The sequence below is a fragment of the Sparus aurata genome, chromosome 10 (assembly GCF_900880675.1).
Source record: "Sparus aurata chromosome 10, fSpaAur1.1, whole genome shotgun sequence".
Classification (NCBI taxonomy): Eukaryota; Metazoa; Chordata; class Actinopteri; order Spariformes; family Sparidae; genus Sparus; species Sparus aurata.
The window spans coordinates 6,348,581-6,360,972 of NC_044196.1; the positions used below are offsets into that span (position 1 = coordinate 6,348,581).

At 39.4% G+C, this 12,392-nt stretch overlaps 1 protein-coding gene across 5 annotated transcripts in view; it reads left to right on the forward strand.

The window, feature by feature from the left end:
* Nucleotides 1-12,247, forward strand: part of LOC115589796 (butyrophilin subfamily 3 member A2-like) — a 69,940-nt gene extending 57,693 nt beyond the window's left edge. For 2 of the 5 annotated variants that reach the window (XM_030430955.1, XM_030430954.1), the window contains 8 exons: nucleotides 2,756-2,830; nucleotides 5,153-5,233; nucleotides 6,207-6,281; nucleotides 6,443-6,547; nucleotides 8,392-8,484; nucleotides 8,662-8,726; nucleotides 9,557-9,631; nucleotides 10,359-12,247. In XM_030430955.1, coding sequence (XP_030286815.1) covers nucleotides 2,756-2,830; nucleotides 5,153-5,233; nucleotides 6,207-6,281; nucleotides 6,443-6,547; nucleotides 8,392-8,484; nucleotides 8,662-8,726; nucleotides 9,557-9,614 — 552 coding nt within the window. In that variant the 3' untranslated portion in view covers nucleotides 9,615-9,631; nucleotides 10,359-12,247. Of the gene's footprint in view, nucleotides 1-2,755; nucleotides 2,831-5,152; nucleotides 5,234-6,206; nucleotides 6,282-6,442; nucleotides 6,548-8,391; nucleotides 8,485-8,642; nucleotides 8,727-8,856; nucleotides 9,632-10,358 lie in introns of all 5 variants that reach the window. The other 3 variants (XR_003985597.1, XR_003985598.1, XR_003985599.1) reach the window with 3 other exon arrangements.
* The last annotated feature ends 145 nt before the right edge of the window (nucleotides 12,248-12,392 follow it).

The following is a 12,392-nucleotide window of genomic DNA, read 5'->3' on the forward strand; positions in this document are numbered from 1 at the left end:
CATGGTGTTCAGTGCTCCAATGGCATTCGGGATGAAGGAATTTTTAAAAATATTACGATTTGCCCTTGGTACTTTGTATCGTCTACCAGAGGGAAGAAGTTCAAACTCCCTATTGAGTGGATGAGAGGGATCGTTTGCTATTTTCACAGCTTTTTTCCTAAGCACTTCCTCGTACATACAACTTAATTGTTTCTGTCTCATCCCTATGATTTTTGAGGCTAGGTTTACTATTCTCTGCAGCTTACTTCTTCCTTTTATGTTTGGATTACCGTACCACATTGCCATGTTAAAAGTTAAAATGCCCTCTATCAGATTCTTATTAACTGTTTCCATAATATGCTTGCTCACTCTAAAGGAGTTGAGCTTGCATAGTAGGTGGAGACGTTGGTTACAGGTTTTAAAAATATAGTCAGTGTTGTCACTGAAATTTAGGTTGCAATCAAAATATGTACCTAAATATTTGAACTTGTTTACTACCTCTACAATTTGTACCTTAATTATAAGGGGCTGCACATGGTCCTTTTCATGGAAGACAAGTTCCTGTGTCTTTGTTATATTGATCTCTAAGGAGCTTTCATCGCACCACTTCAGGAGAGATGACACATGTGCTCTGTATACTTCCTCTCCAACTATGTCCCCCGTCTTCAATAAGGCAACCAGGGCCATATCATCCGCATACTTAAACAAACGAAAGTTTTCCAGATCTAATTGGAATTCGTTTGTGTATATGGAGAAAAGTAATGGGGATAAAATAGTCCCTTGCGGAGCACCAGTATTGAGCACAATGATGTCAGATCGATTATTATTGACCAGAACCTGTTGAGGGCGGTCAGAGAGGAAGTCCCTAACAAGGTGGATAATACCACCATTTACTCCTATATCAATAAGTCTCTGCAGCAGGATGTGAATCTGCATGCTGTTAAAAGCAGAAGTGAAATCGATAAACAGGGCCCTAGCGAGGTGGGAGGGGACTTGAAGGTGCTTTGACAGGGTGTGGAACATACTGACAGTTGCGTCATAAGTTCCCCTCTGACATTTATAAGCAAACTGGAGATGATCAAGGCTGTTAGAGACCGACAATGTAATTTGTCTGCTTATAACTCTCTCAAAACATTTTCCCAAGATAGAAGTAAGAGCAATGGGCCTAAAATCTTTTAATTCGGTAGCTCCAGGCTTTTTGGGGAGAGGCACGATATAAGACATTTTCCATAATTTGGGCATCGTTAGAGAATTGAGCAAATACTGGAATAACTCCAACACAATACCTTTAAGTTCATGAACATTTTCTTTAAAAACTCTTCTCTAAACCTCTCAGGCCATCTGGCCCCAGGGCCAATACTAGACAGGCTGGCTACAATCTCATGTTCACTGAGTGTAATAGGGGCATATCCCAAAATGGACCTACACACACTATCACGTTCAACACTAAAATCATTCTTGTCAAAACAACTGAAAAAGACATTTAGATCGTGTGCAAAAGATGGAGAGGGGTGTGACGGGGGGGTACGCTTTTGCTTAGTTTCCCTGCCCATCATCACATTTAAACCTTCCCATGTTTTCTTGGCATTTCCTGAGAAACAGTGATATTCAACTTTATCCTTGTATTCTATTTTTGCTTTACTCAGTTTAGATCTTAGTTCACATAATTTTTCCTTAAGTAACTCAATATTGCAATTTTTAAAAGCACGTCTTTTCTCACGAATACATTCCTTAAGATCACTAGACATCCATAAATCGTTATTAGGAAATATTCTAACAGTTATTGTTCAAATGATGTACTTTCATTAAACAACAGATAGGATGTAAAAGTGTCAATTAGTTCATGAGGAGTGTCACATGAGTTAAGAAATAGCCAGTCGGTGGTCTCCAACTCGCATTTCATCTCCTCCATACAGTCCTCAGTCCAGGTCTCTTTTTCCTTAGTCACTGTCTTTTCCCGTCTCAGCTTAGCCCTGTAGCGTGGAAGTAAATGTATGACATTATGGTCAGACTTCCCAAAAGGCAGGCCTATAGGTGGATTTATAGGCGTCTGGTATATTGCAATAGCACTTATCCAGGGTACGTGCCAGGCGGGTTGGACAGTCCACATACTGATGTAGAGTGGGTAGATGATCGGACAGGTCACAAGAGTTAAAATCCCCGAGCAACAGGACGGGTTGGTTAACTGCGCGGGACAGGGCGGTGTTATAGCTCTCGGCTATCCTGGCCGCAGCTCTCACGAAGTCCGGCCCAGGTACATAGGCCAATATGATTGTAATCTGGCCAAACTCTCTCGGGAGGTAGAAGGGATGAAATGAGACCACCAGGATTTCATAGTCATGTGTGCACACACGTTCCCGGACGGTGTACTGGTTAGCCCAGCGTGTATCCATATAGACACACAAGCCACCGCCAATAGATTTCCGTGACAAATTAATGTCTCTGTCAGCCTGAATAATTGTGTAACCCAGCAAGTTGGGGTCTGACATCTCCTCTTTCAACCAGCTTTCAGTAAAACAGATGAGGAGGAGCTGCAGAAGAAGATCAGGGAGGTTTGGATTTGTATTCTTCACAGAACTTTTATTTTCAGCCTCCTACCTGATTCATTTTAATCCACCTTCAAATCTGTCAAAATGAGACCATGATGGTTTTCATCACTGAGTGTTTCTATCTGCTGGTTCTGATGAACACCAGTGTGTAACTGTACAAAGCTGTCTGTCTGTCACTGTTGCTGTGTTTCCTTGTTGTCTTAATGAAACACTGTGTCTTCACTCAGTTCCAGGAGGAAAAGCAGAGGAGAGAGGAAGAAGTTCAGAGGAAGAACCAGGAGCTGCAGGATGAGACTGACCAGGTTAATCACTTTAATTGAATCACTATGAAAGTACCACAGAAAACTACAATAGATATATTTTATTTTATAAAACATCAGTTAAACAGACTGAAGTTCAGGTCCAGACTGAGAGCAGAAGGACTTGAGGAACAATGACCCTCATTTATCAATCTTGCATGAAAACGGGCGCAGATCTGAGCGCAGAATTGGTCTTACGACAGGACACACGTGTGATTTATGAAACATTCATATCCGACCAATCCCAGCGTACGAATGATCAGGTCTTGATAAATATGGCGGCTTAATTTGATCGCCATTAACATGTTACGCTCTTAAATATTCCTGGTTCCGAGGCCCACTGAGGTCGAACATGGAGAGAAGAAACACTGGCAAGAAGAGAAGGTATTAGGTATTCCGTTAATTAGTTGTCATATTTTATTTTACAAAAAAGTGGTATCAGTAAAAACCTGGGCTTTTTTTTAGATTACATTTTTTAAATTTTGTTTTATTTGTTTTAAGAATCCGTTTTCATCTGTTATAAATATGTGACTGCTTATGCTTAAAGACAGCTGAGGTTTGTTTTAATAATTATTTTCAGACGATCTGATCGTAGCTTCCGCTCACGTCCAAATTGATAAATGCCGAAGTTTGCGTGGAAATGGTTGTACGCATGGTTTTCTGCCGTACGTTCGTTTGATAAATGAGGGCCACTGTCTTTAGAGATAATCACATGTTCATTTATTATGGAGCCAGAACGGTGACTTTAAAATTTGGCATCCAAAAAAAAAATTGGCATTGAAAACAAAACCAGTACTGAAAAACGAAACATTGTCATTGAAACATTTGTATTGAAAACAGTTGTATTGGCATTGAAACAAGTATTGGCACTGAAAAAAGAAAGTAATTCAAATAATTCAAATCCCAAAATCTTATCATTTTATTTTATTGGGATTTTTTTGTATTTTTCAATGACAATCTTCAGATTTTTTCTTCATGTCACTTTTTTTTTCAGTGACAGATTTTTTTTACAATGTCAGTTTTTTTTCAGTGTCACTGATTTTCAGTTTCAACTTTCTGTCACTGTTTTGGCGTCGAGAGGGAGGGGCCTGAGGGGAGGGGCAAGTAGAGCGCGATTTGCATATCATTTAAGAAGGTAATGGCAGCAGCCTGCGGGAAGGCGGGGCTGGACGGTCCAGCCATAATACTGTTGTAGCCGGCTGTCTCTGGGCCACACAGAGTCCAACTACCTTGCAGACTTTTCTTGGTATCTATATGCATATGGAGTGTGGTAGTAGGAGGGAGCTAACGAGCATTAGCCCCAGCTGTGTCGCTCCGAGCCGGGGCTGCCTCGCCGACAGCAGCGCTCCGTCTGCTCCCCGAGCTCTGTAACACCGCACCCATCTGTTGAACTTTACTATGAACCACAGTAGCACAATCACAGCTGACTTTACCCGCATACTGACGTGTTGAGTTTATTCTCTTCGACTCAAAGGAGTCATTGTAGTAATAGTGATATTATTCACATGAACTGAGTTTATATGGGAGCTCTGGTCTCTGGTCTCCGGTAGCAGTGCGGTGGCACAGAGCTCGGGGAGCAGACCAGAGCGCTGCAGTCCAGGCTCGGAGCAACAGGCTGTTCTACTGTTATGCTAACTGTGGCTAATGCTCCGTGCTCGGCGCCTGGTACTACTACCACACTCCATACGCATATAGGAGCGGGGCTCTGGAGCTCCGGGACAGAACCAGATACACAGAGACTTGGACACATCAGGAGAGAGCTTGAAGAAAAGTCTGCGAGGTAGTTGGACTCTGGGTTGCCCAGAGACAGCCGGCTACAACAGTATTATGGTTGGACCGTCCAGCCCCGCCTTCCCGCAGGCTGCTGCCGTTACCTTCTCAAATGATATGCAAACCACGCTCTACTTGCCCCTCCCCTCAGGCCCCTCCCTCTCGACGCCAAAACAGTGACAGAAAGTTGAAACTGAAAATCAGTGACACTGAAAAAAAACTGACATTGTAAAAAAAATCTGTCACTGAAAAAAAAGTGACACAAAGAAAAAATCTGAAGATTGTCATTGAAAAATACTAAAAAATCCCAACAAAATAAAATGATAAGATTTTTGGATTTGAATTATTTGAATTACTTTCTTTTTTCAGGCCAATACTTGTTTCAATGCCAATACAACTGTTTTCAATACAAATGTTTCAGTGACAATGTTTCTTTTTTCAGTACTGGTTTTGTTTTCAATGCCAATTTTTTTTTTGGATGCCAAATTTTAAAGTCACCGTTCTGGCTCCATAATTTATTCTCTTCATCGTATAATTTCTCTCTTTAACTCTCAGATGAAGGGAAACAAAGATGAAACCATCAGGAAGGACAAAGTGAAGGCCCTAAAGGACAAGTTCGAGCCCAAGAACAAAGAGGTGAATGTGATCATTATTAACTTTATGAATTCAGATGACTTGTCCACTCAACTCTTTGTCTCTTCCACATGTTACTCTGATTTGGCTCCAGCCTCGTTTGTCCTCACTTCTTAAATGTTTCACAGCTTTAATATTATTTTAGTTCATGATAAAAAGTGAAAAGACAAATATCACAACAGGCTACAGATAAATCAGGTCGTGTCCAAAGCAGTGAAGTCCAAAACCAGAATGTTGATGAAGGTTCTCAGTCATCCAGGTCATGGTTAGACACTAAGTGCTGTATCGTAGGCAACTTGACCAAAACCCGAATGGAATGTTGCAGTGTTTCCTCTACATTCATTTAGCAGTGGCGGCCCGCCAATTTTTTTAATTGTCGCAAATACACCACCGCCGCATCATATCTCCACCTTCACAGCAGAGTCCTGCACTGGTTTGGGTGTCGCGAGTGCTGAGGTAAACTAGATAACCATCTTGCTCAGTATCTACTCTTTGGAGTATTTATTGTTTTATTTTTTTCTATATTATCGCTGTATTTTTGTTATTATTTTTTTTATTTTTACATTCAGCCTTTAAAAAGCCATTTTCCATGCCAGTCATTCAATAAAAAAGGGGGATTATGCTGGGCATAAAAGTAAAATCTGCAGTCAAGTGTCATTTGTTTACGCCGCCACGGCTCCCCGGAGAGCCTGCCCCCGCTGCTGAAAAAAATCCTAGAGGAAACACTGATGTTGTGTTAAAGATCAGGACCAAACCAAAGAAGTATTCTTCACAGAACTTTTATTTTCAGCCTCCTACCTGATTCATTTCACTCCACCTACAGATCTGTCAAAATGAGACCATGATGGTTTTCATCACTGAGTGTTTCTATCTGCTGGTTCTGATGAACACCAGTGTATAACTGTACAAAGCTGTCTGTCTGTCACTGTTGTTGTGTTTCCTTGTTGTCTTAATGAAACACTGTGTCTTCACTCAGCTCCAGGAGGAAAACAAGAGGAGACAGGAAGAAGTTCAGAGGAAGAACCAGGAGCTGAAGAATAAGACTGACGAGGTTAATCACTTTAATTGAATCACTATGAAAGTACCACAGAAAACAACGATAGAAATATGTTAGTTTTTGCAGAATGAATCAGAGCTTTACATTGTGTAAAGAAAATAATAAATACCAAGTCTCTGATCTAGTCTTTGTCCATGTCTCTCTTTAACTGCCAGATGAAAAACAAAGATGAAACCATCAGGAAGGAGAGACGAGATGAAGATAAAGCTCAGATTGAAGTGATGATGCTGAAGGATCATCTGGAGTCCAAGAACAAAGAGGTGAATGTGATCATTATTAACTTTATGAATTCAGATGACTTGTCCACTCAACTCTTTGTCTCTTCCACATGTTACTCTGATTTGTCTCCAGCCTCGTTTGTCCTCACTTCTTGTCACACCATGGTGAGGGATGTCCTGTCTTGGGGTTTTTGTCTGGCGAACTTCTTTTTTTACGTTGAAAATCTCATCCTCCTCTGGTTTCAGGTCACTTGCCCTTCCTCCTGTGTCACCCGTCTGACGTCTCCCCTGTTTCCCTGATTGTTTCCACCTGTGTCACCCTCCCTCATGTGTATATAGTCCTCGTCTTCCCCTGTCTTATTGCCAGAGTATTTTGTCGTGACGAGTACCGTCAGCCTAGTTCACAGCCTAAGTCAAGAACCTCGTGCTTTGTCAAGTTTGTATTTTCATGTTTTTTCAATTCCTCTGAAGAAGAGTGACCTTATTTTGTGATGGTTTTTTTGGTTAGCTTTGAAGATAGTTTTGTTTGCTGATTGTTTGTTTCCTCCTTTAGAGTGTTTTTTGTTCTTGTAGTTTTCGCAACTCAGTGTAGCTCAGTTACGTTTTCAGCCTTTTGGTTCTTCCCTCTTTGAGAATGGTCTTTTGTTTTGTGTAATTTTCATAGTGTATTTTTTTATTTCTAAGACTAGTGTAGACCTTGTGCGTTTTTCCTCCTTTGGGAGTGATTTTCTGTTCCTTGCTTTCTTGTGTTTTGTCCTCGTCTGTTCAGGCGAGTCTAGATTTTCACAGCCTGTTGTGTTGTCACCCATTCTGACGAGAATTCTAAAAACCATCAAAATAAAAGCCTGTCAACACCGTTCACTGGCTGCATCTGAGTCCTCCATTTTACCCAGGTCTGACACTTCTTAAATGTCTCACAGCTTTAATATTTGTTCAGTTTATGATCAAAGTGAAAAGACAAATATCACAACATGAGTGCAGATAAATCAGGTCGTGTCAAAAGCAGGAGTGAAGTCCAAAACCAGAATGTTTAAGATCAGGACCAAACCAAAGAAAGAAAAATAGTTATACATTTTTTTTTTTTACTTTTTCATGTTTGTTTGTTTTTGTTGAGAATAAAACATAACAAATATGTATTTTACTCTTGAGGTGGATTGTCTGATATGGAATATATAAAGTGGTTTATAATGAAGGTGTAATTCATTGTGTGCACATTAATATATAGTTACACATTATCACTGGTGGCTCCAGTTGGACACAGATGGATTGTTTCCCTCCTCTTTCAAAGCGTCTGTCTTCTGTGGACAACATGTTGACATTGTTGTCCTCAGAGGAAGGATTGTTCTCCTTCAGATGAAGTGGACAGCAGAGTCTGGACCTGAGGAGCTGCTCCTCCTGTGTTGATCCACACATTCTCACTACTGATCCATGACCATACATTACATCTTTACAATCACAAGTTAGTTTACACCAACACCACAATATTATCAACAATACAACAATATCAGATGTAGTTTTCAGCAGTTTAAGAGCAGAATGTATAAAGAGCCACTGTTCACCACCTGCTCAGCAGCAAACAGCAGACAGACACAGTTAGAGACTAACTGGTGAACACAGAGACAGATATTTCCCTCAGGAGATGATCTGCTGCACACTAACAACTGGAACATGTTCTGCTGATCACTGATCACTTTAATCACACACAACTGAGACTGTGATTCATCTACAAACTGCTGCTGCTTTTCATCACCATCACTATTTCACCTCTCTGTTCTACTTGAAGTCAAATGAGCGTCCTGTCCTGTCTTATTGTTGATTCTGACTGACATCCTTTAATAAGAGAGACGCTCTCTCTTCTTCTGTCTGGATCTTCTCTCTACTCTCAGGTTGGTGGACTGAATGCTGAAGTCAACAAGCTCACAGAGGAGAAGAAGAGGAGTGAGGAAGAGCGACAGAACCTGCAGACCAAGATAACAGAAGTTTGTCTCTTATTGATGATATTTGGTTCCACTGAAGATTTTCCACCATTTCTCGGTTTTTAGCCTGAACTCTCATATGTATGTCTTCATTTTATTTTTTTTAGCTCATTAAAGTGAATTACAACATTAAACTTATGATATTGTTAAATTCTCATCAGAATCATGAACATGTTAAAGCTGTTTCCTGTAGTGCAGTGTGAATCTACTGAAGCTGAACTGATGAAACCTGAACAGAACTCTCTGTGAGTGAACACAGTTTCATCACATCATCACATCATCACCTCTGAGAACTCATTTCCATGTCAATGTGTTGATCACATTTACATCATGACATAAAGTTTCTCTCTTCATCTTCATCTCTCCTCCTCCCAGATGGAGAAGCAGCTCCAGTATCAGCTGAAGGAGGAAGAGGAAGCACAAAGTTCACAAGTTCATCTTTACATTTGTTACTTAGACGAGTCACCATGAGGGCAAATCTGAGACAGCAAACAGCTGAAACTGGACTAAAGTTCCACTGTAACTCAAACAAGTGTAACAGGGAATGTCTTTCTGATATAAATATAATAACATCTGATTTCTCTGTTTTGAGCTTAAAAACAAATATTTACTTCTTTATTTTGTTTTAGTTCATTTAAATGAATAACAGCATTAAACTTGTGATATAGTTAAATTGTCATCAGAAGGAAGAAGCAGCATGAACATGTTAAAGCTGTTTCCTGTAGTGAAAAGTGCTCCTGTAGTCCTCCTGTAGAGTTTACACTTTGTGTCTGACAGAGCTGAATGATCAGGTGATCAGAATCACTGAGCTTCATGTTTCCTCCCTCATCAATCTTTGTGTATCGTCTTTATATGACATTCATTTGTTGCTCACACTTTAAATCCATCAGTTAAGAACAGCTCTGATTGTTACAGCTTGTATTCACATGATATATTTACAGTATGAATGTGCTCAAAGCAAACACAAGCACATATATGACACATTATTAACAGATAATAAACCTTCAGCCAATCAGAGCTCAGTTTACATCCTGAGTACTGAATACAACTAAATCTGATCTCTGTTTCCCTCCAGTGGGAGAAAAAGTTCAAGGAGGAGGAGAAGAAAAGAGAGAGAGCTGAAGAAGAAGTGAATAATCTACAGACTGAGGTTCATTTCTTTCTTTATACCTTGATTTTAAAATGTAGATGTGTTTGGAGTTATTTTTCACCAAGACCAGAATATTATGAACAATACAACAATATCAGATGTAGTTTTCAGCAGTTTCAGAGCAGAATGTATAAAGAGCCACTGTTCACCACCTGCTCAGCAGCAAACAGCAGACAGACACAGTTAGAGACTAACTGGTGAACACAGAGACAGATATTTCCCTCAGGAGATGATCTGCTGCACACTGATCCAAAACATGAACCAAACTATCTGTGCATGAACAGACTTTCACATCATTCAGTTCATCACTGCTGAGAACTTGTTCAGATGTTAATGTACTGATCACATTGTCTTAATGAGAGAGAGGTGATGAGGTTCATCTTTTTACTTTTTACTCAGATGATCAAACCATGAGGGAAAATTTAAGACGCCAAATATCTGAAACTGCACTAAAGTTCCACTGTAGCACCAACAAGTGTAACAGGGAATGTGTTTCTAATATTAATACTATAAAAATAAGATGTACTTTTTATACTTACAGTATGAATGTTCTCCGAGCAAATAAGCTAAAGCTGAGCCAAACTATTTGCACATTAAAAGGTGATAAATCACAACCTCCAGCCAATCAGAACTTAGTTTTCATTCAGAGCAGGTTATTGCTTTCACTAAATGAAGCCCTGGAGAAGCAAAATGTCTCTCATGTTGTCTCTGTTCATCTCTTTTCCAGCTCAGAGAAGTTCATAGAGAATCCTGAGAAAGATGTGAAGAAGCCTGCAGATGGAACATGATACTGAGGTTATCTCTGTTTTATATCTGAAACATTGTTTATTAATTTAGCTGCTTTCATTTCACTTTCTTTTGTAACAATATTATCACAATATATAGACTTTTAGAAGAAAAGAAAAAGTTCTCAACAAAAGGTTCTCTTAACTTAATTGTGTGTTTTGTTTTGTCAGATGAATATCATTTGTTCTGTCAGTGTATGGAGGTGGAGAGAGAATCTATGTAACCTTAAACGTTGTTTCAGCATGATGTTGTACAGCACTGTTAGATTCATGAGCAGCAGCTGATAGTTACTCTTACTGCAGCTTTGTCTTTTTCTGTTGCATGGTGGTTAGCAACCAGTGTTAAGGTGCTTTGCTGCTACCTACCATCACAAAGCAACAACAGAAAGTAACAGAACTGATTTAAGAGAAGCTGGGTTATATTATCATCAGAATGTTATCAACACAATATCAGTATTTCATTTACGCATCTACACTAGCATGTATGATATTAAGGTATTAAGTGGCTACTTTTCAATAACTGTTCTGGTGTGTATTGTTTCCTGGGTGCAGGAAGATACTTTGCCCCGTTTGTCCGTCCTGTGTTGTTTTATGCAGAACATTTAAATGCAGACAACCCCGAGAACATTTCCCTGACAAAGTCCTTCTTATTGTTGAAGTAAAATCTTATTGTGAAATCTCAAATATTGATCTGCTGTAAACCCAAAAATGTGAACCCACATAACTCAAAGTGTTTGAGCTTTTTTACTGGACTAAATATATATATATGTTAAAACTTCATGTTCTGAAGCACAAATATACATTTACACTAGTTATGTCATTCATGTTTTTTATGTTTTACATTGTTTGTAATTCAACTTTTCAATTTAGAAGGACCTGATCCATTTTTCTGCATAATGAGATAAAAAGTTTGTTTCACAGTGAACAATGTGGACGAGTTCAGTGGAGAACCAGGTCAAACTGAAACAGACGAGGAAACACTACAACAAGAAGCAAACAATGCTCAATGTGCTGATAGTGAAGGAACAGAGCTTCAGTTTACACAAGAGGCAGGAGGACAAACAACAAGAGAGACAGAAACAGGTTTGGACCAGAGTCAAGAAGAGACAGAGACTGAAGCAGTTAGTGAGACACATTCTCTACATCCAGTCAGCACTAATCTGAACAACAAAGACACTGAAACATGTAGAGCAGCCAAAGGTGGAGACAGCAGAAACTAATGTTCACAGGAACAACAAAGTAGATGAAACTAAAACTGTAATGATGCTGTAAGAGAGTAAGAAAGACAATAATCTGCAGATAGAAGAAGAAGAGAAATTAAAGTGTGCAGCTGATGAAACAGGAGCTCAGAGTTTGACTGAGGAAGGTAACTGAGGAGTGTAACCTTCAATGAAGATGGATGTAAAGTGCAGTAGATGTTTAGTTGTGGACATTTGTCAGTGTGTCAGTGTGATCATGGTCTGACTCTGACTGAACTCTGGACTGCATGTGTTGTGTTTGAGTTGTGTTGCTGTTAAACAGTCCTGTCTGTTGTGCCAGTGCTGCTGCTCTCATGGTACCGTTTGGTTTTTAGTTTTCTGAAAAAGTCAGAACTCTAATCCTCGTCTGTAGTTTAATATCCATCTTGGTAAAGACACAAACATCACAGCTGACTTCTACTTTTTATTTTTAACTGCTAATAATTGATATTGAGCTGTTTTATGCTCTTTCTATAATGTCATGTGTCGTCAACTGTACTTTCAAACTATCTCAAGTTATTTCACATTATATCACGTCCCAAATGTATGTGTGTATGTGAATAAATATACTTCATAACTCTACTACTACTCTATACTCTCTCAGAGCTGCTGTACATTACATGAACTTTAACAATCCACATTCACATTTGATTCTCATTTTCATGTGACACGTTGCTCCATATTTCATATCCAATGGTCCTATTAACATTTTAATACATGTTATTAAAATGCTAATAA